General features: G+C 40.2%; 1 protein-coding gene across 3 annotated transcripts in view; it reads right to left on the bottom strand.

Moving 5' to 3' along the window:
• Positions 1–27,216, bottom strand: part of LOC103374080 (protein yippee-like 1) — a 39,288-nt gene extending 12,072 nt beyond the window's left edge. The window contains exons 1-2 of one of the 3 annotated variants that reach the window (XM_008304110.1): positions 26,469–27,216; positions 16,550–16,834 (exon numbers count right to left, since the gene is read on the bottom strand). In XM_008304110.1, the coding sequence (XP_008302332.1) occupies positions 16,550–16,666 (117 nt within the window). In that variant the 5' untranslated portion in view covers positions 16,667–16,834; positions 26,469–27,216. Of the gene's footprint in view, positions 1–16,549; positions 16,838–23,168; positions 23,475–26,468 lie in introns of those variants that run through there. The other 2 variants (XM_008304109.1, XM_008304108.1) reach the window with 2 other exon arrangements.
• Positions 27,217–27,522: the final 306 nt, after the last annotated feature.

Genomic DNA, 27,522 nt, shown 5'->3' with positions numbered 1-27,522 from the left:
CCAAAAATAAAAACTAAATTGAGTATTCAAGTTTTTTTATTCTCAGTTTACAGCATCCTAAATTGCACTTTTACATATTTATAACATTTTAAAACTTCCTCATTTTAATAATCCGCACCGAGGATGTATTTCTGTTTTGTTCTTCTTTCACTGAGGAAGCCTTTGGAGCTTCTAATCTAACATTAAAATGTCCCTAACTTCGAGTTTCTGCAATGTTTTTGTCTTTCCAGAACCAGAAACACAAGAAACATTGCAAGGAAGCCATTACACGGTGTGTTTGTCTGTTGTTTAACTCACTGGCTAACCCCACCAGTAGTAACCCACCATTATGTCATATGGATAAATGTGTAAAATCAGAGGTTCAAACGCTGGAACAAATAGGTTATTAATTCAAATTTTAAAAAAGTTCAAACTAACTTCAGCTTTCAAGTTATTTATTCTCTGTTGTAGCTTCTTCAATTGCACGTCATTGACTTTTTAAAAGGAGCCTTTAGTGCTTCTAGTCTAAACTTAAAGGGTTATGAACTTTGGATTTCTACAAGTTTTCAGTCTTTCTAGAACCAGAGCCACAAGAAAAACTGCAAAGAAACCATTAAAACAGTGTGTTGGTCTGCTCTAATAAATCTGAAAACATTTGTACGCCCAGCTAACTCGCTCACAGTAGCAACGTCCAACACAAATAAACATATTAGCAAAAATATCTGTTACAACAAAGTTATACCATAAATTTATTTTAGTGTGAAGCAGATTCTTTGTGTGTTTTTTATACTGAAAAGTCCGACACCCAAGACTGCACAGCCTCAACCAACGTCCAGTGTTCAACGTTTGTCTGAGAGTTTCAGCATGAAAACGTCAGCGTCTCCCGTATTTAGTTTGCTGGTTGAGAGGGTGAGGGAAGGGTGAGGCAGGGGGGAGGGCCACCATGCCTGCCATACTTCCTTCTGGCCCGTGTCTCAGGTTAATCCTCTCTTTCGGGCTGCTCCATCTGCAGCTCCGTCGGCCAGGTGGCATCGCCTCCAAGACTCGGCGCATAAGCTCGGGGAGGGGAAACTGTTTTTTTATACCTCGAACTGCAACTGTGGGGAGAAAAAAACCTGCCAGAACACCTCCGACTGGTGTTAACGCACCTCGCTAACTAGTTCTTTTCCCCCTCGGTGAAGAAACTTAATAAGGAACGTGGCGCTGGAGGAACGGTTCCTTCGCATGGGATGGAAGTCAAACGGGCCTTTGGCAGCCTGTAGTGGAAAACACCAGACTACGGTGTCATCTTCTCCTAAGTAACATAATCGGCTTAGAAGGGTTGATGCTGAGGACCGGTGATGCTGAACACACACATGGCAGCGAGGTGTGGCAGAGAATGCAGAGTTTATTAATAGATCGCTGAGCGCTGCGGTCAAAATCAATATCAGCATATTAATACAAACAACTTCCAGACGGAAAACCAGAACATCTTCAGCAAAACCTGCACAAATCTGATATTAAATTGAGTATTTGAGTCGCTGATTCTCTGTTGCAGCTTATTAAATCGCACTTTTACATTTAATTTTATTTATATGGTGCCAACACATGCCTCACATGATGAGTTGAAGACCTTACAAATTTGATAAAGTGAAATCAGAACGTCTTTTTATGGATCATCTCTGGTTTTACACTTGTTTTACTCATGGAGTACCTTTGGAATTATGTCTTGGACTGCACTATAACGACAATAAAACTTGTTTTTAACCTTAAATGTGAGGAAACGCTGCCTTCCTCTGCTATATATTGTCATGAATTCTATATTTTTGGGTTCTGTGCTGTCGGACAAACAAAACAAACAAAGTGAAGCCATCATACCCGAGTCTGTAGGTCAGTGGTGGACCAAAGTCTCATTGGTTTGACAATCTCTTCCTGGATTGAGACATTATTTTTGATGGCTGGAGGAACACCGTCATATTTTCACAATTCTAAACTTGCCCGACATAATGAAAACTGCCAGTTCCAACTTATTTAGCATTTATTGAACGTTTACTCAGTCGACTCCAAAGCAACCAAAACGTCACGTGAAAACCTTATGAGAGTTTCACTAGTAAAGGAGCACCGTGATAGAGACTACTGGTCTGAATGGAGACGTCCACATCGAACATATTCAACATTTATTGAACATTTACTCAGTTTACGATAATTTGTGTGCTGAAACCACCAGTTGATATATTTCCAGAAATAATATAAGTATGTACAGCTGGTCTGTGCCGAAACTGTTTTTGTAATTCAGTGTAAAATTACGAGGTTAAAATAATTAATCATAGCTTTTTATGCTTATTTGCAATTAATTTAGGCTAATCAGGCTGCAGGTAGAGTCACCTTTATATGTTTTTTCTTACATTTTAAAGACTTGAAAGTTAACTAAACTTCCAAAATAACAATTAACAGTGAAAATAATCATTAGTTTAACGCCTAAAACAAATTAAACTGATCTGCATTACATCTGATTAAACTCTTAACATGACTTTTTTTGCAAAAGAATTCCACCATGTTGCTGTCAGTCAATTTCATTTTCAATAAAATTATAGAATTATAGTTTACTTCTTTAGTAGAAAGTTGCATGGGCTGGTTTTCATGCAGGGAAACAGTTCTTCTCATTTTCTGATTGTTTTCTGTTCAAGTTAAGTCTTCAGTTGTTGTGATTTTTACCATTTCTGGACCCTAACGACTACAGTTGTGAGATGAATTTCCCGCGTGGCTGCAGGAAAATGAACTCACATGAGAGCCTTTTGTCAAACACGCTGATTAAAATCTGACCATTTAAACTTTCTGATTAAATATTTGCATTAAAATTAAACTTGCACAGCCTTTTGTAACACTTAATCACTTTTTTGTGTTAAAATTAACCGACAATAATCACATTTACAACAACATAGATGGCTGCTGCATGTTAAGTGTGTGAAACCAACCGCAGAATGACAGACTGCGCACCGAGGAATCTCTTAATGAATCCAATTACTATTAAAGGGGATTGTTTAGACCGATGAGGTCATTTGTCAACAGTTGCTCTGGCCCAGTAAACAACAGTTCACTCCTCGCTGCAGACGTCTTCTGAGTTTTCGCTGCAGATTAAAGTCTCCTTTTGAATGGAGGTCAGTGGAGAAGAGGTCGGACAGGAGCAGAGAGCTTTAAAGCGACCAGCTGCCCTGCTGACTCACTGGATTCCACATGAATTCACACAGAAACCTTTGGTAACAGATCACATAATAGTGTCAAACAAACGTTCACTCCAGAACCTCAGTTATTCAATTAATCTCGTCTGCAGCTGGTCATAAAATACAGAAAAGTGTTTGTATGCAAGTTATTTTGCGTGTTTAGTCCAGCAAAAGTCGAATACGTTTAGTTTTCTGTCATAAAATGCAACAACAATAAGCAAATCTTCATGTTTGAGAAGCAAATTATTTGTTTTTACTCTGGTCACACTGTTTGATTTATTAAATAAGCTTCACAGCAACATAACTTTGGGAAGGTTTTGTGTAGATAATGTGGTATAAGCACAGGGTTTCGATTTGTCATTCCCTTTTGCACACTTGTTCTGACTTGTTCTTTGCATCTGATGTGATCGCTTATCTTCGATTCCTTCATATTGACTCGTCCTGGAGGAAACCTGACCTCTTGCTGCACAAGTAAAGCCAGCGGATAAAGTTTTCTCCGGTTTTTCAACACAAGATTCATGCGCGGTGCTGATGAGACGACGGCATTTATTCCAGCTGAAGTGTCCGGTTTAATAAGCAGCACAACGAAGTGACAGTAAACAGATTTTAAACTTCTAAATAAACTTCTATTAAAGACAATCAAAACGAGAACAAACGGATGCCGCCAGATTCTAAACACCGCTGCCAGAAAAGTCATTACTGAAAAACAGAAATCTACAATTGATGACGGGATGAGACGTTACTTAGAATTATTATTATCTTCAGGGTGGAAAGAAAAAAACTTTCTCTGTTGTCATTTTTTAAATTACTTTTTAAGAGCAGTGAGAATCCTGAAGGTACGCCTCGACGTCGTGCATCTGTTGATTGAATTCTGTTTTTCTCTTATGGATATTACTTTGTATAACTGCATTTTATAGTATTTTATTGCCTCCTGTTTACTTTTGCATGATGTGTTTGACTATCCTCTGTTGCAGCTGTATGAAGCACAGCCCTCTGGGGTGTTTAATTGATTGAAAGTAAATTGGCTTCACCTCACATGATTCTGGAGATGTGGAAAAGTAGCCACCTCCTGCCTGATGTCTTCACATTGCACCACAATCAATGAAAAGTTTGATTTATTACAGCGTAAATATTAGTCTGAGGGCAGCAAGGTGGAACGGTGGATAGTATCATTGCCTCGCAGCAAGAAGGTCACCAGTTCGCGTTCCAGTGAGGACACCCGGGATCTTTCTGCGTGGAGTCTCCATGTTCTCCCCGTGCAGCGTGGGTTCTCTCCGGGTTCTCCGACTTCCTCCCACACAGTCCAAAAACATGTTGAGGTTAATTGGTGATTCTAAATTGTCTGTAGGTGTGAATGTGAGTGTTCTTGGTTGTCTGTCTCTAAGTGTAGCCCTGTGACAGACTGGTGACCTGTCCAGGGTGTCCCCTGCCTTCACCCTGAGTCAGCTGGGATAGACTCCAGCCCCCCATGACCCTAGTGAGGATTAGGCGGTGTATAGATAATGGATGGATGGATATTAGTCTGACTCCCTGGATCTAGACTTAGGGTGGAAATCTGCAGTTCTGCCGTTCTGATCTGTGCATTTAAGGCATTTTTTTCCTCAGATCCACGATACAAGTGTTACCGTTTTCAAAATCCACAGGAAACAACGACCTACGAGAAGCATCCCAGAGTTGGATTGTGCAGCCGCCTCCCTACATGCAAATACTGTGCAAATATTGCATTTATTAAGTTAAAACATGTCTTCAATGCAAATAAGACGCACGCATTTCACACTTAGTGTGCGTGTTACCATTAAAAAAAACAACAACAAAACCTTTACAGTGAGAAAACACAACAAAAACTGTCTGCGCAGTTCAAATTTTCATGTTTTTTTTTCAAGACTTTGTTTGTGCTCGGTTCTCGTCTCGCTGTGTGTAAACGTTGCACCAAAACAATTCCCCATTTTGCTAGTTGTAGGGGCACCATTTCTACATCCTGGGCTTAGCTCTGCCCAAAATGACAAAGCCAAGTGGGTTTTTTTTTTTATTCCCGTACGGCATAATGATGATGAGGTGCTGTCAGGCCATTCTACAGCACCGGAAAGATACGTCTGGATAAGCGAGAGCCGCCTCTCACTCGCCACATCTGGTTTCAAAAGACCAAAGACAGCCAAATTCCAAAGAAACCAGCCTTTGGCGTCATGGTGGCTACCGTAAGTTCCGGACTATAAGCTGCTACTTTTTTCACACGCTTTGAACACTGCAGCTTAAACAATGATGCGGCTAATTTATGGATTTTTATAATTTTTTAGAATTTGCCTCGAAACAAAAGTGACATTGAGAGCGACAACGAAAGAGAGACTGAGGAAGTGTGTGACGAAGCAATTCTGAGGCTGTTCAGTTCCAGCACTGAAGAAGATGACTTCAGTGGTTTTAGTGCAGGAGGAAGATGAAGATAGCGATCAGTGACTTTTCCTGGTAGGCTGCTGTATTTTTTAGTGTTTTTTTTTTTTAACCAGCCATGTTACAGGCACTGTTCGACAAAAGCATTTACGTATTTGTGTATGTTACCGGTACGTATTGAATTAAAAGTTAAAAAAATCTTTCTGTGTGAATATCTCATGTTACAACATGGACACCTGCAGCTTATAGACAAGTGTGGCCTGAATATAGATTGCCTATATACACACTGAAAATTTGTTTTCTTCTTAAAGTTAGTGGGTGCGGCTTATATTCAGGTGCGCTTAATCGTCCGAAAAATACGGTACATCAAAGTTTTATAAACAATCTATGATGGAAATTGTTCAAAGGCAAGACTCCAAATTGCTCTTTTGTATATCTTTTGATTGCAAACACTTAGGCTACAAAAACTTCCATGTGTCGGGTTGTGTTTATAGCTCACTCTGCTGCACCCAAGTCGCTAAAAAAAAAAAAAAAATCAGTAAATAACGATGTGTTGCAGCCACATTGTTCTCTGACACTGTGAGATTACAGAAATATAAACCACAAACCAAAGTGTCTGGCTATTTCAGATCTCTGTGAACTCCCTGAGACGAAGCTACTGTGCAGTAATTAGTCTGCCTCAGCTCCCAGTTTGAAGCTCTCTGGTGCTACTGGTTCCCCAACATTCCTGCTCCGAGGAACCTCAGCAAACAATGAGGCCTGACGCCGGTAAAGACACACAGGAGCTTAACAGCAGCCTCCTCTGACAAGGCCGGCCTCTCCCACACTGACCCCATGACTTACTTCCATCTAATTATTTGTCACTTAGGAGGCAAAAGCTCATAATCAGTCAAAGTCGCACTGAGGACAGCAAGAAGAATTACTGCTGAGGAGCAAAGTGAATCAGCGAAGGAAAGCTGAAGGTCACGATTTTATACACCTGTGAAATTTACTATCGCATGTTTAGAAAATCAAGACCTGCAGCGTCTGATTAAGTCGCTGAATTAGCAGATGAATGACTGAAAAAAACAACTTAGGGGCTCTTTTGGATGACATTTCTAGGAAAAATCATGCATGACCAGATATCTGGAGCATCGCAGGTCGCAGCGCTGTCTGTTTTCTCAGAGACAAGCCTCGAGTGCCCAGCTGCCTCTCAAACCTTCGAGAAAAAAAACCCTCATTTATGAGCCAACACTTTTTTTTTTACAGCTGACCTCTAGTTCTGGCACCGGCTAAACTGCGGACGGTCAGCGGACTTCACTCGACTGCATCACAGCCAACAGTTTGTGGCGGCGTTTCTTCTGTTCCCAGATACATGCTGCTCGACTCGGTCCAGGCCGCGTGGAATCACAAGGAAGTGGCGTCTCTTTTAACTGTGGGTTATAACAAGCTGCTGCCGGAATATAAACAAGAAGTAGCGGCGTTAAGCCTCACATGAGACAACGTGTCGGCACAAATCTGAATGCTAACGAGGAGGACAAACATGCAATTTGAATTTTATGCTCTTTTATAAATTACAAACGCAAAGCCGACAGCTTGAAGAGCTTCTCACAGGGAAACATCGTGAAGAGAATAAAGCTCAGTTGCAGGTTGCCTCAAATTCTAGTTACATTACTGACGGACAAATGTAATGGGATTACTTTAATGCATTACTTTAAAATGTGCTACAGTGCATTGCTTCTATTGATTATTATTTGGTATGCAGAGCTCAACAAATTAGCAATTTCAAATTTGAAACAATTAGCAAATCACAAAGGCTGCAATTTAGGCTAATTAGACTCGTTCTGTAATTCAATTTTGTTTAATCTGAGCAGATTGACACTTTCAGAGGTTGTTTATGCCGTTTGTTGATCGGTGTTATGTTATTATCATCATTACGTTGTTCAAGTCCACTCACTGTGTGCATTTCACAGCACGTCTGAGCCAAAGTTTAAATCACAATGTCCTCCTTTGTGAAGTTTTGACGGTGTCTCATGTGTGAAATGCTCCATCGCATGTTTTAAATCTATTATAAAAGCTTGACTTTTAAGAATTATATTGCAAGTAAGCGATTTTCCCCAAAATGTTGAGCCCTGACGCAGCCTGCAGGCACGTAGGGAACACAATACACATTCACGCCATTTGTTCTTTTACTGTTTCACCGATCAACAGGTGCCAATAAAAGCAGAGAAACACACTAACAAGGCCCTGAAACACATTATTTCCATTGATTTACAGCGCAACGTGATGGGTTTGTTGCTGCTCAGTGAGTTTGTCTGACTAATTTGAAAGTTCAGATTTGCAAAAACAAAGCATCCAGCCAGGCGACAAACACAAAAAATGGAGCAAAAGCTGATGTTTGTCTGAATTCTCTGAATTATTCGACACAAGTTTACGTCTGAACCCGCGCCTCGGGAGAAAAGACTGATCTCAGAAACAGGTTTCCATCCAAGCAGACGTGTCAGGTGTGTGTTGACACGCAGGTAGCTTTGCTCTGGAGGTTTAAAGTTTGTGCAAATACACAGTCGCTTAAGTTTGATCCGCCTCAGTAGCTCGACAGACGTATTACAGTTTCTGAATTGAGGTAACGAGGTAGAAAAGCATAGTTTTTATCTAGAATATTCCTATTGATGCATCATATCCTGTTGTGTCTAAAAGCCCCATAAATGCATCACAAAGGTCAAGGAGCAAAAATTAGATGAACAAAAAAAATTGCTTCAGCAGAAAGAAAGAAAGAAAGAAAGAAAGAAAGAAAGAAAGAAAGAAAGAAAGAAAAAGAAAGAAAGAAAGAAAGAAAGAAAGAAAGAAAGAGTAGCTAAACAAGTCAATAAATAATAAATCCATTCTGGTAAAAGGACATATATAAACATCTCTTGAAACTACCTAAACACTTCCATCTGTATTTCTACATTTCTTAACGTATATATTTCTGTGGTCTGTGTCTACCTGCTAATAAGGTGTGAACACCAACACAAGCACAAGTCAACAAATGTAGAAATACAGTACTAGTCCGAATAAAAGTTGGTGCATGAAAAAGAAAAAGAGTTCAGATTAATATCGACCGTTTAACAACACGTGTGTGTTTTTCATGTACAGTTGAAACCAGAAGTTTACATAAACTCTATATGTTTTTTTCTCACTATCAGACAATAAATTGGACTAAACTTTTGTGGTTTTAGGTCAGTTAGGATTACCACAATTATTTCTTTTTGCTAAAAGCCAGAATAATGAGAGAGAGGAGTTCTTAGAGAATTTTATACAGTGTATGTAAACTTCTGGTTTCGACTGTATTTAGGGTTAGTGAATATTTATCCTGCCAGCAATTAAACATGGACGTAAACAATGCAGGTTTCAAAATATTTCAGATTTTTTTTTTAAAAACATCTGATTTGCAAATGAGGAAGGAAGTGAATTTATCTCTTTTTATAGGCCTCAGGGTTGCACACAGTTTTGCATTTGGATGAGAAAAGTTTTGTTTACGGAGCTCCAGCACACCGTCTCCATTACTGGGTTTATTCATGTGGGATGTTTTGGTCTGCAGACACCAATTAGTCTTCTCTGTCTGACTAAAACTACTTTTTAACTTTGAGCCGTTGATTGCTTGGTCAGATAAAACTCAACAGTTGGAGGAAATCAATTTGTGTGAAACTGTAATGAGCACTTCTTACTGTTTCTGGACTTTTTACAAACCAAATGAAGCTGAAGCTGCAGCTGGACTCTGGTAGAAAATGCATTTTATCGCTTTTTTAATTCAGATTTTACTATAAACAACAATCCTTTCTATATCAGTTTTGTTTTCTTATCTTTGCCTATCTAAGGTCAACTGTAATGAAAGCGCAGCTCTTTCAATCATTCTTTGACTCTTCGGTGGAGTTCACACGTCGCCCTGTTTGCATTCTTTTTGTGTGAGCCGAGTCACATTATGGATGAAGTTCCATGATTAGCATTAGCTCTGTTTTCTTCCACGTCGCACGAGGAATCTCAACCCGGTGAACTCCCTGTTTGCAAACAAGAGGATGTGAATCAGACAAAGGGAAGAGAATAACTACGGCAACAGCCTTCACCGGCATGACGCGTTTGTTATTCAGTGTCATTGTGTATATTTAATCACGGGTATTTACGCGAGCCGCTTGTGCGAATCTCTTCGTTTTCCCATTTTTCCTCGTCTGGTTTCAGTTAACATCTGCCGCAGCAACAATAAAACTTCCCGGCGTCAAACGGCCTCCTGCTCGGTCACAGTAAATCCAGCTACGTGACACCTTCTCCGCTCAGGTCAAGTGAGGTGCAGATAAACGAGGACAGTCGTTCTCTTTGGCCGCATTCAGGATTTACGATGGTCTTAAAAAAATTAAATCCCTGTTGTGCAGATTTTCACAACTTGTACTATCTTGAGGCGCCTGATCCTGCAGAAAGGAACAACACAGTCTGCTGGTGAAGCTGTTTACCGAACCTCCGCCTGCGCTAACAAGCCGAGAGGTTCCAAGTCTCTGAGCCGCGGGAGGCAAATGGATTTCGACATGGAGACGGCGAGTGCACAGATTGATCATCTTTGCCATTTGAATAATCAGCTTAGCGCGTGGTGAGAGTGCAACGCACGGCGAGCGCGCTGTCACTCTCTTATTATAACACATAAAGGTCACTGCTTCATCTGATAGTTGATAAACTTTACTCACTCTTCGCTCACCAGCTGTCGATTTTACGACCAGAGCACTTTGGCAGCTTTGCGTGTTTGCGGCTCCAAACGGGTAATCGTTCGGACAATGAGGACTTCAATACCCAGAAATCCTGTGATGAACATTTCGTAGCAAAAAAAGGAAGCTAAAAGCTGCCGTTTGTATTTCACTCAGGTTCAGATTTCTCCATGGGCTGATAAATGGCCGGACCTGGCAGGACGATTTCATTTTGGGAAATGGGCTGAATCTTCAGCGTCCTGCTGTGTGATCTGACTGTAAAATGAGTGGGTTTTTTTTTTTGTGTGTGTGTGTTTGTTTTTCTCTCTGCTAGAACTGATCATTAGTGATGACAAGATACGAGTGGATTTATGTGCAGGCGGCCACGAGCCTATCAACAATCATTTATGATGCCTGGAAGTTAAAAATGAGTCCAAAGCAGCTTCATGGAGAAGGTTACAGAAATGTAAAGAAGTAAACGATGAGATTAAATCTGACGTCTTGCTGCTAATTCACTGATTTGAAGGATGTGCGAAGAAAAAAAAAACACACAAAAGCGACACTAAAACTGGTGGAAACACACAAGGACAACAAGATATTCAGTGACTACGTGTCCAAAGAGAAATGTGAGCTTCTCTAATTAAACACAACAACAGCATCTATACAATGAGGGCTTAGAAATGAGCACAGACCAAACCACAGCCTTCAACCACACAAACAAGATATGATTTAGCAGCATCTAAATCAGCTTCCTCCACTGATCACTCTGTGCGACTGTGAAGCAAGTTCACATGTGAAAGTTGTCGTCAGCTCTGATGCAGCTCTCACTGATCACAATAACCCAATGTGTAAATATGTAAATACACTCACTACATTTTTGCAAAAGTATTGAGCTAATTTCTGCAAAATTGGTTTTATGGCTGCCAAAAAAAATCTCATTGGATTGGTCATAGGGCAAAAAACATCTGCACTTTATCTGAAGTTGAACTAAATGTTCACTCAACCTGCAGCTTTATGAGCCTAAAAGTACAAATAAATATAAAAAAAAAATACTATTTGCAGCATTTTCAACCAATTGAGCTGCTTATTTTATACTGAAATGACAACTTGGAGCAGACCAGCTCCACAAATTCACACAATTTCTGAAAGTAAAACTACATCAACAGGTGATTCCAGCACAAGAGCTGTTGAGGAATACACTACGGACAAGTTGATTGTTGTTTTTAGATGATCTGGCATGTTGGTTAATGAGCCATCATTCACAAACTGATGTCTGAATAGTTTAAACTCTACTTTTTGGTCATCTGTTTAAAATAAATGCAGCCACACCGACGGATTTTGGCAGTTTAGAGTCGCTGTTGTGCTAAAAACTGATTGTGCTCCTCGAGTTAAAGTTGTAACGTCTAGTTTAGAAACATCTACAGCTGCTGGTAACTGGATTCAACTGAACAACTGTGAATAAAGAAGCATTTGCAGTTTACAGCCTGATATCAGTCCTTACATTCACTATTGAAAGGCACCACTGTAATACCGTTTCAGATGTTTAGGCTGTTTGTGTTTGGTTGGTCTAACATCCATCCATCCATTATCTATACACCGCTTAATCCTCATGAGGGTCATGGGGGGCTGGAGTCTATCCCAGCTGACTTAGGGTGAAGGCAGGAGACACCCTGGACAGGTCACCAGTCTATCACAGGGCTACACTTAGAGACAGACAACCAAGCACACTCACATTCACACCTACGGACAATTTAGAATCACCAATTAACCTCAACATGTTTTGGACTGTGTGGGAGGAAGCCGGAGAACCCGGAGAGAACCCACGCTGCACGGGGAGAACATGGAGACTCCACGCAGAAAGATTCCGGTGCCCCCACCGGGACGCGAACCGGCGACCTTCTTGCTGCGAGGCAACAGTGCTGGATTCCATATATAATATAAAGAAATTCTCTGTTCTGCAAAAAAAAAAAAAAAAAATACAGGATCTCCTCTTTAAAATAGAACCTAATGAGTCATTTGATGCATTATCAGCATTTCAGGCACAGTGTAGTGGCTGCAGAGACTTTTTAGGAGGTGGAAAATCACAATACACAAGTTGAATTAGTCCTTTAAAGTTACTTCACTCTGTAAAAACAACTGGATTGGTTATAATGTAGAGCGCAGAATAGGTAAAATAAGGCAAAAAAATTAAAAACGAAGATATTTTTAGCCCAACACCAGCTGTGGGGAGATTTTCAGAAAACCTGGAGACTACAGGAGTGAGAAATTTAGGCTTAATGTTTGTTTCCATCAAGTACTGGGACATCAACGTCTACAAATTCTGACTTAGTTGCACAACAACTGTTGTGTTTCCACGTGTTTTCACAGCACAACAGCAGCAAAATGCGGGAAAAAAACAGTACTTCACAAACAAGCTTTCTAATTGAGACTTTACTGTCAAAAAATTCCCACTTTATCTTTTGCTATTTGAAAATCTTTGCTGGCGCCTCTCTTTCTTTCAGCCACTTTCCCCCGAATATTAGCTTGAGAAGAACTGTTTCAGATTCAGAACAGCACCGTCACACATTTCATGTAACTTAGAATAATCTGTCGTCTGGATTCACTCCAGGTCACAGAGCCTCTGACGGCAACACTGGATTCGACTTCTCATCTCCAGGAATTTCTTTGACTGTTTATCCTCAACAGAATTGGAAGATGGTAGCGGATGATGGTGATGAAGAGGATCATTTTCTAAAATGTTGAGGTCAGAAGGAAAAGCTTGAGGAACATTAGTCACATCAACCCACAGCGACTGAATGTTTAGACTCTGAAATATCAGATAAAATCAGTCGATTAGCTGAGAACTAACCAAGATTTTTAATAACTGTTTAATCATCTCAGCCTCTGTTATGTGCCTATTTATAGCTTTTTCTAAACACCCTTCAGATTTATGACTTTCGCTCACACAAATTTAGCAACACATTGATCTCGGGGATCTTGCAGCGAGCAGAGTCTCCGACAGACTGAAAGATTAACGGATGAATCAATAGCGAAGCCGATCATTAGCTGCGGCCCTGGTGACCCTCTTTGACCACTAAACTCAGACACGACCGGCAAAACAACAAACACATGTCTGAGCTCAGAGGAAGCATGTGGGCAGATCTGAAGCCTGATTGTCCTGATTTTCTCATCTCTTCTTTCTAAAGTACGTCTGAGGTTAGCAGAGATGCTCAGTGAGCCAAGGCAGCGCTTTCAGTCCTTTTTAAAGCTCAAAAACAGCAACAGAAACAAAAATAGCCTCGGCAGCGGCACTTTAAGAGACTGGCCGGCTCTTTTGTGCACAGCAGAAACAACGTCAGTAATAATAGCAGCCGCGGCTGTCATCTAAGCCTCTGAGAATTTACGGGCAGAAATAAAATACAGATGCAAGCGCAGACAGGTACACGAGCTTTGGAGATGCAATAAGGCAGATGAGCATCAAATAAAATTACACTGGTGTCAAACCCAAGTGCCATTTGCCACAACTAATATCAGACAACACTCAATCACTGCTGAGTGAGGATTCACAGTTTGCCATAGATTTATTCATTTCACAATATTACAAGGACGCCGTCAAACGTTATTGGCCCACAGTGTCGTCTAAAAGATGACTGAGGAGACCAAGATAGGCATTTTGATCTCCAGATGAGGCTGCAGTTTTATCAGTGTTTGATTTGAATGATTAAAAACTGCAAAATGCTGCAAAGTTAAACTTTTTACACAATAGCTGAACAAGCTCAAATGTGCTGGATGTTGAGTACGTTCTTTTGTCTGCTCCTTATACTGAGTACTACTGGTATTATTTCTCAACTCCAACATTATTTAAAGCACATTTACTGAAGCTGCTTTCAGTTAAAACATGCTCATAAATTCATTGTATGTGAATTTTCCACTGCCAAATGGCAAACAATGTTGACAAAAGGGCAACGTTCAGCAGCTACAGATGCAAATACTTGTTGCAGGAAGTGGTGGCGACCAAACCAGAGCTTAAAACAAACAACAGAGCTAATGTTTGTCAGTGTGTCTACTGCGTGAGTAAATAAATAAACATGCCAACCTTTATAAACAACACCTGAAAGTGACACAGTGAAGTTCATCTCTGCAAAACAGGTTGTACCAGTGGGCCTGTCATCATCGTTACATCATCACCTGATGCCAGTTCCTTGAGCTGACTCAGTTCATTTTGCATAATCATTAGAATCTTTGGATTAACATTGAATAGCTGAAATAAACTAACAATTATGTCACATTTAAACCACCTTTTCCACGTCATTTTCCACCATCTTCTGCTGTGGTTTAATGGCACAAACTGTTTATCTCGAGGTACTTAAGTTGTATTACTGAAGATGCATTTCGATGTAGTAAAATTAGTGACATGGATGTAGCTGCAAAACAAAACACTACAAGATGACTGTGGATTCAAGCCAAATGAAAAAGCTGAACCCAATAACTTCATAATTAAATCCTTGATCTCAGTTATTTTTATGAAAACAATAGCTGCTTGCAGGGCTAGTTAGCAAACTACTACAAATGCTGGGTTAACTGCTAATATGCTAGCCAAGTGCTAAGGTACTGGTGCTAGTCAGTCTCAATAACCCTCCAAACTAGCTAGCTTGTTACCTTTCAGTTAGCAGGCTAGTTAGCTAGCTGGACCGCTAACAAGACAACATGTTTACAGTTTGTCTTAAAAGCATATTTGCACCACGGACTTCTGTCTCTTCTAAAAATCACTCAGCTCCCTAAAAAATGACTTTGTCTTTGTGGAGCAGTTTTTACTCTTGACAGGGGAAGGTTTAAAAAAGCAACCTTCACACCAAAGCTAAAACAACAATGCTAAAGAATTGCTAAGAATAGAGAAGCAGTGTTAGCTTTGTGTGTAACACGCTAACATTTATAAATCACACTAAAAAGTGACACAGTAAAGTTCATAACTGAAATTTTGTGGGTCATTTGGATGCCAAACACAAAACTGAGGCACAATTGAGGGTTTAAAAGTGTAGCTGCTTCATGAAATCCAATATAAAGAGGATGTATGTGGTTGAGGGGAGATGCTAGCAGTGAGCTTACTAGCTAGTTGACATCTACAGATGATACGCTGTATTGTGGCTGAGGTATTTCTAAAAAAACAAAATCATACAAAGCTGCTGTTACTGTGGAGAAAAAAAAGACTAAGATGAAAAACTAAATATGTAGCAGTAGGTTTTGGAGGGCTTGTGAAGTGTTGCTAGTTAGCATAATAACCTGCTAATACCAAATTACCCACAGAGGCTAATTTAGGCTAATGTACCAGCACTGGTAGTGACTTTTAGACGTTTTACAGTTAAAGTGTCCTTTTATAAACGGTTCAGGTATAACATGAGGACCATCATATTGGGTTGCTAGGTTGCTAATTAACTGATGCTAATGTTGTTGTGTGGTGTGAATTATTTGCTACACAACAAAAAATCCAGATGCTCAACTGGAATCTTTTTTTTTTTTTTAAAGTGTTAAAAATATTGATGGCAATGAACCCAGGGACTGAAGTGTACTGCAGAGCTTTTAACGGTTTTCTATAAATGAATACTGCTAATAAAAGGCTGTAGAGTGGTAAAAATGACGACTGAATGGTTATTTTGGACCGTTCAGACAAGGGACACAGCTGTGCAACATGTTGAAAAGACAAGAGCAAATGCAGTAGAAGTTTGAACATATTGTCATCAGAAGGCCGACACATCTCCGCTTCACACATTTAATGCAAAAGACATATTGGTGCCACTGATCCCTGTCTCATGACTGTCTAAAAATATTTTTTGCTTTATCAAAGTAAAGTTTGTTCTCAGCTTTAAGGGCTGTAAAGTACATTTAAAACAGATCAGAACATTTCTAGCAGTTCTTCTGGGAAGCTGGTCACCACAGGAGTCAAGCAAACATTAGCGCCGCTTGCTCGGATTAATTACCTTCATCTATTGACAATGCCACAACATGTGTTGGGACCTGCCAGTAAAGCTAAAAACTGTTTGTCACAGTAACCCACATTTGCTGTTCTGCCACATCACACTGTTTATTTATAGCTCCATGGGCTGGGACAACACTCACAGCTGATGAGCATTACATTTATGTATTATTTTTCTCCGGTTGACCTTCATGATGGCACCAAATGTGGCCGCTGAGAGATTTATGAGACGACCGCAAAACCCCTGAAGCTTTTATCGTGTATATAAATATCGACGGAGCAGCTGAAGTCATATGAAAAGCCGCAGGGTGGATTTGTATGAGGGGGGACGGACCGAGCCGTCGTACCTTTGAGATGAGCTCGTCGTGATTGGCCAGATGTGCCCGGCAGTGGATGCAGCTGTAGGTGCGATGGCAGGTCGGCAGGTAAGCCTGGAAGGTCTTCGATTTGGTCATCTTCACCATGTCAGTGGGGCAGGGCTCCTCGCTGGTGTCAGGGCTGGCACTGGAAGAGTTGCAGCTCTGCTGGACTTGCTGACAGAAGAAACACTGGAAGATGCAAGCAAAAGCCGTCGTTGTTGTGGAGTGGGTGTGTGGCACGCTCCACACAGACACCACGGGAGAAAATCAAACCTGCTGGCGAGAAAAGCACAAAGGAGGAGATGTGGTGAGAGGCACGTTCCATAGCCCCTATTTTTAGCACTCATGATCTTGATTGCATTTCCAATATAAACACGGCTCATTTGCTGCAGCAATCATTTGATTACAATCATCTCTTATGTGATTACATGATGTCCGACGCTGACATGACTGCACCGTGACGTAACTCAGCGTTATGACAAGTCCGGAGCCACGTAACATGTGGCACAAACCGGCTTCTTGTTCAGTTTGTTAGAGCGGTGAGTCCTGTTTTGCTGTGTCCTACTGAACCAATAGATGCAGGATGAGTTTATTGCAACTTCTGAGAAACAATTCTCAGAGAAAAGTCACGTATTTGTTCACAAAATCTAATATTCCTCTCTAATTTAATCAAATTTGTGACGTTCCATTATTAAGTTAATTCATTATTATTATTGCATAACAAAAAAAATTACAACCTAGACTTTTGGAAATTTAGCAAAACGAACTCCTCTCAGTGGAAATAAAAGGCAAACACTAGGTAGAGAATGGGTTTTAACTTTTTTAGGAAGAGTAAGCTATTATTTGACTGTAAAAAATGGTAATTATCGTACACAGTTTGCTGGAAAGTTAATGTTAAAGGGTACAGCTGGTTTATTTGAACTTGTTTAGTATATTAGGGCCCAGATTAGCAGCAGCTATTCCTCCTCGAGTCCACAATAAAACTTTACGTTTTGAAAATGCACCATAAAAACTGACAACAAAACAAACACCATTATAAAGTAAATAAAAGTAGACACTTTTAAAGATGAAATCTGGTGGGAACATGGTGGCACTGCTGCACCAGAGTCAGACAGTAAAAGAAACTATTTGCAAAGGTTATAAAAGGTAAAGTCGAAAGCGAGCGCGTCTGAGATGTTGGTGATAATCTGCTATAACTCAGGAAAACTGCACACAACTCCTGCCATTACAGCAGCTCAGTCTATAAACTGTGATGAATGTTTTCATCAGTTAACGTCTGGCTAACCTGCAGGGCCTGTTCACAACCTGATCACGTCCCCGTCACTGTGTTTTTACACCTCAACAATTAACTCAGTGAGTGTAATTAGACTAATCAGCCGAACCCATTAGCAAAACTATCAAAAAAAATAGCATTAAAGTTGCCATAAAGCTGAAAAATCCTTTAAAAGTAACAAACACAAGACAAAGGGTTGAAAAAAAAACTACACAGCAAGCTCAGAAACAAACGTAAGAATGACGAAAACAGCCGACAAGACGAGGAAACTGAAGCACAACGAAGGCGTAACCCTTTAAAAAGGTTGAGAAGAATAAAAAATAAAGAATCTCTTCAGGTAAACGACGACGCCAAATACTCAGCTGAGCGAAGACCTGCTTCGCCTCCTGCTGTGCAGCTGTCTGGAGTCTGACGCTGCAGGAATTTGAATCCCAGCAGACCAAATGTGACATTAATTCTCACAAAAAAAATGTGCATATTTAAGTCTTTTTAAACCCAGAGACTCAAAGGTAACACGAAACACAATGCCAAGAAATCTACAAGGCGTCATGAAATAATCTCTTGCTTCCACGGCTGCCCACCGCCTTTTATGAGTCTTTTATTAATCTCATCTATTGAATTAGCGTTATTAATCGCTTTGTTTGTGTGTTTATGTCTGAGGTTTACAGCAAGCTGCTGCTAAAAGGCTCAGCTGTCAAAGAAAACACTCGTCCTTTCTGTAAATATTCGTCTGAGCGGCTGTTCGGGGTTTTTAACTGAACTCTGAGGTTTGTGTGCGGCAGAAAAAGGCCTTTTACTAGTTTATTTTCCCACAGTTTGGTACTCTTATGCTGTGTTGCATCTTGTCTATTGATCCCCTTTCCCCCCATTTCTATGCAAAGCAATTTACACTGCAATACTTTTTTAAAAGGCACAGAGGAAATTAGGTTGACTTTGATTTGATCTGGTTTGATTTAAACACATTCAGAGTTGAGCTTTGCAGCAGACAGATGGAAAATACATTTACCGCTGTTATATACGGTCACTGTGTGCATGTTTTCTGGTTTGTTATCGCCTTTAATGTATTTTATTGTAATGTTTTTGTGTCTCAACTTATTTTACTGTTTACATTTGGACTGGCTTACTTTGAGCCTGTCAGTTATCTGTGAACTACCTTGTGTGAAAAACACACAACTAAAGATCAACTGACTTATAAAACTGTTTCAGTTCATTTTTTGGCCACTTGAGGGCAACAGAGCAAGTTAAACATCACGTAAAAGTCGTAAATGTGTAAGTGGTAAAGCAGAACTTATCAGCATTAATTGGAGTCTTGTTTCTAAATGAACCTGATGAATTTAAGTCCAATATTCACTTTGCTGTTTAGCTCTTGTTTGGTTGACGGTCTGCCATGGATTTTAGCTTATGAAAGAGTAACTTCAAAAATAATAAACCCGCACGGTACTTCTCTTTGATATTAAATGCTCAATTACAAACAACAACAACAACAAAAAACCCACTAATCACCTCGGTGAATAAGGTTTTGCTGCAGCAGCATTACTTGGTCTGTTGTGGCTTCTATTGTAGCTTAACGTGGATAAACGTTAGCTATCGTTAGCAAACTTTAGGTGGGTATGGCTGTGCAATTAACATTATAGAGTCAGTTTTCTGACTTTAAGATGACTTCAGCTCATGCTTGATCAGTTTAATGTTAAAATGCTACCTTTGCATTACTAGCAACAGTAACTAACACGCTAGCAGAAATCATTGTATTTATAATGACGAGAATTAGTCATAATTGCTGTTCATAAGCCCAAACTTAGCTTTGTTCTCATTCAAGTGTTTATTAATTGGAATTTGACACATAATTAAACAGGTTGCACCACACAAACTAGTCCTCAGTTGCTAGTAAATATTTACTGGCAACTGAGTAATCTCCAGGTGTGGCTAACTGCACCAATTTGGGGAAAAAAGGGGGCAAAACTAGTTTGCTAATGCTACAAGATCTGTTAGAAGTAAAACAGATCAAGATCAACATGTCTGTCTTAAAACTTAATACAGCACAGAGACAAATTCGATTTTATCAAAGTAGCACAGTATACTTCAAATTACTTTGCGTTATGCTTATTAGTAAACAACTGCTAGGTTAGCATAGTTAGCATCGTGGGACATTTCTTGCTAAATTGTATAATTTGTCAAACTAATAAACTATGACTTTCTGTCTCAAACCTAATAAATCTCCATGAATGTAAAAAGACTTCCAAAAACTACCACAATGTACTTAATTTTCAAAACGCAATGTTTGTAACATTTGACAATGACAATGTTAGCTAGGTTAGCACAGCTAGCATAACTGGATGAAACCTCTCGACTATTGTGTACTTTTACTCAAATAACTGTGACTTCTTGGGTCTGAAACCTTATAAACGTCCAAGAATTTTAATTAGATTTCCCAGGAGTACCACAATATACTTTAAATTTCAAACTTTATGCCAGCATTATTTGACCAAATAAGTAAACAATGTCAGCTAGGTTAGCATAGTTAGCATCGTGGGACATTTCTTGCTAAATTGTATAATTTGTCAAACTAATAAACTATGACTTTCTGTCTCACACTTAATAAATCTCCAAGAATGTAAAAAGACTTCCAAAAACTACCACAATATACTTCATTTTCAAAACGCAATGTTTGTAACATTTAACAATGATAATGTTAGCTAGGTTAGCATAGTTAGCATAACTGGATGAAACTTCTCGACTATTGTGTACTTTTACTCAAATAACTGTGACTTCTTGTGTCTGAAACCTGATAAACGTCCAAGAATTTTAGTTAGATTTCCCAGGAGTACCGTCAAATGTTATGCCAGCAACATTTGACCAAATGAGCAAACAATGTCAGCTAGGTTAGCATAGTTAGCATAGCTGGATATTTCCCAATTAACTGTATGAAAACTCACCCTTTTGTCAGTCAAATAACCTATGACTTCTTGTCTGAAACTTGAGAAATCTCCAAGAACTTAAACAAAATTTTCCAAAACTAGAACAGTAATCACAAAATTTTTAAACTTTTTGCTTCTAACATCTGAGGAATTGAGTGAACAATGTTAGCATAGTTAGCAGAACTGGCTATTTCTCATTAAACACTATGAAAACTCTGTGCTGTCCTGTCAGATTGCTTGTGTCTTTAGTTCTTTATTAAATTAAAAAGTAAAAAGGTGGTGTCATTTATCTGCAAAACCAGAGTTTCTTTTACATTTTTATTTATTTATTCTACATTTACTACAAAAACACACTTTCTTTGCACTTTAGGATCTTGTTTTCCCCCCAGTCTCTGAAAAGGTGCTACACAAAGACAGTTTGATTGATTTGTGAAGCTGCTTTAATTGATTTATGGACGAGACCTGACACGTTGTGATCTTGTAAAAGTGTTATTATGTAAGTGTTGGCAAACAGTTCCTCAGGTGGGATATGCAAAGCACATATGTTCAATTTGGAGTCTTGTTTTTGGACACCTGTGCTTTTAGCTCTGGTTTGCTTTCCACCATAGACTGTATAAAAAGGACAGATACTGTACCCACTGGTTTGATGACTGCAGTTTTGAAGTTTTAGATTTGCCGATCACCATGTCAGTCTTATGAAACCACATGTGACAAATGAGGGTTTTGCAGATCCTGACTTATCTTTACAGTGCTGTAGGATGGTCTGTCAGCGCCTCAATATTATTCTGCTTTACTGGGGGGAAAAAACACTAACTCTTTAAGCCAATCAGTTTGGGTGGTGCTGAGCCCAGGAAGCAGCAATGGTGCCCCAGCACGCAGGAAGGCACTGTGATTCACGTGGCTAATTACCTGAAAGAACCAAGCAAGTTTGTCTTTTATCCAAATCTTAACATTTCAGCTCATAGGTTGCTGCTCTGAGGTTGTTGGTTTTCACAGTAAAGGGGATTTTGAAAAATGGCTAAACGCAGATAGCAAAAAAAAAAAGTGGAAATGGCAGGTTTATACCCTAAGCCTACATTTGGTAAGTCAGACTAAATTTTCCCATAAAAAGGCCAACCAGGCAGTCATGACACCAACTTCAGAGCAACAAAGGAACCACTTGTAAGAACATAGGGAGCGCTTGAGTAGCATTTGTTTGCTGTAATCAGCTATCTTTTGTATTTAACACATAATGTCTGCGCGACAACAAAGGCAGCACCTTGAAAATGACACAATAGAATAAAAAAAAAAGAGAGAAAAAAACACACACACACAATGAAAACGAGCTTCTCTGGAAGTTTCCAGTTGAGCTCAATGTGCTGCAACAGGAAGAGCAGCGCCGAGACAGAAGCCAGCAGCCAGACGAGAAAACAAAGGAGCTTCCGCAACTCAACGGGAAGCAGCCGTGACGTGAAGCATGGCTGCTCTGCAAACACACACTCATATGGACATGTATACAGTATCAACAATAACGCACACACACACTCACACAAGCTGGGGCTGTCGGCTGGGCCCCAGTGGCCCCACAGCAGCCATATTTACATACATAGTGTATAATCTGCACAGGTGCCCGAGGCTTAATCCCTGCATGAAAAGGACCAAATCCCCTCTCTGAATTAGCCCAGTTTAACCCCAGCGGCACGTGCTCGGCAAAGATAAACACCTAACTTTTTGTTTAAATTAAAGCCAAATGTGGACAATGGACAACTTGTGCAGAGCTTTGTGAAGCCAAGTTGCTCACTCCTGGGTACATGAGTTCACTTTTAATGCCATTTTCTGTAATGTTTTGTCCAAACTAACATGTGAGCATCTCTTTTGTTTCAAGCTGCTCCATCATCTGGTTTCAGCTCTGATTTTTTTTGTTTGTTTGTTTGATTGTCCGTTTGGATAAAGAAAGTGTGTTTTAAAGAGAAGATGCGAACTGGAGGAACAGGTTAAAAGGCAGCAGGAACAGCTGATATTCAAAGTGAGCAAAGTGAAAACAAAGAGGCAGCAGCGCGCCGTGCGTCTCTGGTAACAGGAAGAACAGTGTCCAGACAAAAGACTCGCTCCCTCATCACTGGATTTAACAAAAAAACTCAACGCAACACGCGTTTTTGCGCACATTCTCCTCTTTTAAACTAGTTGCTGCTGACATTAGGCTCTTTTTCAGCCCTCTCTGTGCCTCTTTGCTCCTCCAGCTCCTCTTCCAAACGTGTTTATCTCCAACAAAAGAGCACGACGCCAGCAGCTCCTCTGTGCAACAGTGTCGCTCCGCTGTCTGCTTTCTTTTTTTGGTTGTTTTTGTTTTTCCGGAGCCTTGACGCGCTCCGTGGATCCAACACGACACCAGAACCAGCAGTGGGGTTCTGGTGTCTGCTGTCTGTCTGTCTGTACTCACCACCTGGATCAGATCTGAGCCAAAACGCAGCCTGGTGGAAAACTGCCTGCTGGAGAAACGCAGCAGAGGGATGTTTTTCTCAGTTGCTGCAGCTTTTTGGAGTTAAATAAGTGATTGTCGTCGTCCCGGGCTCCGGTCCATGTGTGATGCTGCCAGATGGGAACTTATTGTTGTGTCCTTTGGGTGCTGACGGATCTCATTTTTCCCAACACGGGCTTTTGTTGTGTCTTTTGTGTGCGTAATGGACTGGCCTGGTTACTTTGGTACGGAAACGTCACCACGTGGGAGGGAGACGGGGCTCTGATTGACAGGCGGGCCGGCCAATGGGCGAGCGAACAGGGCCGTGCTGCCTTCAGGCTCCCGTGGGAAAGATGGAAACCACGTTGAGTCACATTTGAGTGGAAATTTTTTTTTTTTAATGCTTACTTCAATTTGATTGTAGTTTTTATTTGTAGTTTGTGTAGTATTTTCACATATACAATATTAGCACTTCTACACAATGAAGTAAAATATCAACAATACTTCTATTTTTTATTTTACGACCAATGTTCCCGACATTTTCGCACTATCCCCTTTGCTGCTGTACCTCAAATTTCCCTGCTGTTGGACTAATAAATACCTTTATCTTTATTTATAAAGTATTTTTCATAGTAATTGTTTAAAAAGTGCAGGGACGAATAAATTAATCGACAAATGAAGCAAAGTGGATTTAAGATAACACTAAAACAAGATGACAGAGGACACAAAAGTACAAAGTGTCCTCATTAAGGTTTAGTTCTTTTCATTGTTGATTATTTTCTTGAATAATTGATTGGTGGGATGAACTTTAAAACGTCGATTAACTGTCTTGTTTTGTCCACAACTCAAAGTTATTGAGTTCACTGTTGCAGACGAGCAATGGAAAAAGAAAACATTAATATTTAAAAGGATTTTGACTTTTATTTTTTAATGTCTCAAACGTATTAATCTATTTAATAGATGACAACTGATTGAATAAGTGTTTTAGTCAATATAAGGCAAGTCTAGCACATTTAAAACAACAACAGCCACTGGAAAAATAAAATTAAAAAGTGATAAAAACCTTAATAACCAATAACTATTTTCTGTTTTCCGAATGCTGCACACCAGACTGTTCCCTGGTTGAACCTACGATTAACGCTGCAAGCATTTATAACATTTTTGATTTTTCCAACTTTATATTGTCGACACTAGAAGCCTATTCTGTATTTAGAATTAACTGTATACTGTACATCTTTTCTTGTACATGCATTTTCTCTTCTGGGATCAGTAAAGCTTGTTCTCACATGAGGTTAAGTTCTTGATTTGACTTGCAAAACAAAAAAATAAAGAAAAAGAAAAGCATGGATATCATATATTTGTTTTCTGTTAGTAACATGTTTTTAGAAGGAGATTTTTTTTGTTATTTGTACTGATAAACCTTTTCTAAAATATAAGGTTCAGTCTAGTAAACATGATCATAAAGCTGCTGTTTTTAAACACATTTAATGTCTGTTATCCAGCTGCTCTCACTTTGAGTTGTAAGAAGTGGCAATAAAAAAGTTAGAAGTGGATTTAAAGACATTTTAAAACCATCATTGTTATCTGCTGTAACACATAAACTGAGAAGCATCACACAGCAGACGTCTGTGACTAAACTAAACCACAGAACATATTTCAGGTCCAGGGAACAAAAATGTGGCTAATATTGTTCTGTTATTGCCGAGCACATTATTTCCCAGGCGGTACGAACGCATCACCGAGGGGAGGAGGGAGCGCTCGGATGCCCGGATGTGTAAATAAATACAAGATGAGAATATGAATCTGGATCCCGTTGTTTCTCTGATATGAAGAAGGAAAAAACCCGCTGCTGTTCGCAGGTGTTGGTTCCCACCTGTAGCTCTTTATGTTGATTAAAGGCAGAGTTTGTGTTTTTGCACATTTTTATCACATTTTTCACTCAAATTACCAAATCTGTGGTCGTTTATTTGCACATTAATTCGTCTGTGGATTGTTAAAATACTAAAACTGATTATTGCTGTTTAGGGGAAAGACTCTTTGTGTGATTTATAAGGATGTCAGACAATAAATCTGATGTTATCTTGACACCATGTGACAATAGAGACACTCAAAAAAGGTCAAGTTAAAGTCAAAGCTGAGCACTGAAGGTGTAATGAAAGATTCATTTGGGATATTTTCTAGCAGATTTCTTGGATTTTGCGCCAAAACAAGCTGTCACTTGGGCAGATCAATAGATCCCAGGTGTATTTTTCATTTTTTTTGCCACATGACACGTATTAGATAGTATATAAATGTTGTTTTTATGGATTAAAAGGCACAAAAACGGTCGCCCCCTCCTGCTTCTCCTGTTTATCTGTCAGCGCTGCATCATCCTGATCCACATCTGGAATAAGAAGCTCCCGTTGATCACAGTAAACACGACAAAAAAACAGAGAGAAGGGGGCTAAAATTAAACGTGGATCTGGTGCGCAAAGCCCAACAAAAAGCCTGTCCTCGTCCTACCCTTGCGGGTCCTGACGTCGAGGACACGCGTCAGCCTCGAGACCACAACAACAATTCATGCTTTTTAAAAATTATTTATTTCATTTTTCTTTCTCTCTCTCTCTCCTCCTCAACGTTTGTGTTGCAACACCTTGAAACCAGCATGAGGGAGGAGGACGCATGTCAACACGCCGCCGCTGCAGCTTCCTTCCAGGAGGTGCAGCGCTGCGTGAGCGTTATGAAATCCGTCCTTTCTCTGTGTTTTTGTCGCCTGTTCACGTGGCATCATAAGCCTTATATCCCCTCCTCCTCCTCCAAACCAAAAAAAAAAACTGACCGAGATCTGCGGCCAAAAGAGCGCACAGAGGATGGAGGCAGCGCAAAGCAGCAGCGGAGAGGAGCTGCACGTCTTCATTCGCTCTTCAACGTAACTCGGAGATCAAATTGCAAAACTCATTAAAGAAGCAACCTTATAATTAATGTAAGAAGGTTATTTAAAGGCCTGGAATTATGTAAATCCACCAGAGCTGCACCCAGGAGGAGCAGGGATTCAAAACATTGTTTCTGAAAGAACATGATGGAGATGTTATGAGATGTAAAGTTGTTTTCATGCAGTGCACAGTCAGAGGAAGACAAATGAAGGCTTTGGTGCAACAGGAAACTAAGTGTGACACAAACATCACACACAGGCTACTTTCAATCAGGAGGAGAAGCTGTGGCAGCAGGATTAATGGGTCGTTACGATGATTTCTGTGACAAACACACGCGTGTCCTCCAGCAGGTCACTGGTTCTGCACTCACCCCAAACACACTTCGCCTTCCCCCCCGTCGGACACCGAGAAGCTCCCGGTGCAGGACTCGGCGCCTCCACTGGAGCGGCAGGAGTCTGAATGTTGGTGGAAAATAAAAAATAAAAACACCAAAGACACCTTCACCGTCCCATAAAGGCAGCAGCAGCCTGTTAAGGTCGAGCCCAGCCGAACCCAAAAGTCTCCAGAAGCATCAGTGTGCGTCCTCGCTGGAAGCCGAACCGTGAGCCGTGCGCGATTTCTCCGGTGGTCCCATCCGTGAGGCGGCTCACAGTGAGGACATGATGGAGGAGTTTCACCTCTGAACACCTTCAGCTCTTCAGGACAGGCCGAGCTGTCCCGTCTGCGGCCTTATTTATACCGAGACCCCGATAAGCTCCGTGATGCGCAGCGCGCTTTGAATTATGCACAAACAGACGCACGACGCTGGATCCGTCCGGACCGACCGTCTGAGCTGCGGCTCCGCGTCTGTGCCGCCGCCCGACTGGAGCTGTGAGCTGTTTAAAGAGTGAAACTTGTGGGAAAAAAGTGCAGAAAAAAAGCGGCGTTTTATTTCATGGACCGGTGCTGCCTTAAGGTGCCGCAGGACAAACGAGTGTCAGAAACTGAGCGCACAAGGAAAAAACGTGGATCATCTCTGAACAAGCTCAACTTTAATGGCACAGCAGAGGAGAGTTGGGATTAAACACATAAATCAATCAGAAAACACAACACCAACATGAAATGTGAACAAAAACACACACATTACAACAATAAAAAACTCAAAAAAAGTGGAAAATGTCTCATAAACACGGTTCTTCTTTGTTTCTGAAGCTTTCATCCAAATCTCCTGGTCTTCCTCAACTGCAAACAGTTCAGTTGTTATTGTCGAGGTATTAAAGTCATTAAAAGATTCAATATGAGATTTAAAAAATGAACAAACTAAAAAACAAACTACCTGTTCAGGCTTCTGAAGTTGTTTTTGTTTTTCTGTTGAACATGTGGATTTTTCTTATTGCATAAGTGTGGTTTAAGGCTTTAAAGTCAGTGAGGAAACTTTAAACTCA

The sequence above is a fragment of the Stegastes partitus genome, unplaced genomic scaffold, assembly GCF_000690725.1.
Source record: "Stegastes partitus isolate 25-593 unplaced genomic scaffold, Stegastes_partitus-1.0.2 Scaffold2137, whole genome shotgun sequence".
Classification (NCBI taxonomy): Eukaryota; Metazoa; Chordata; class Actinopteri; family Pomacentridae; genus Stegastes; species Stegastes partitus.
This window is presented reverse-complemented; position numbering and strand designations above follow the sequence as displayed.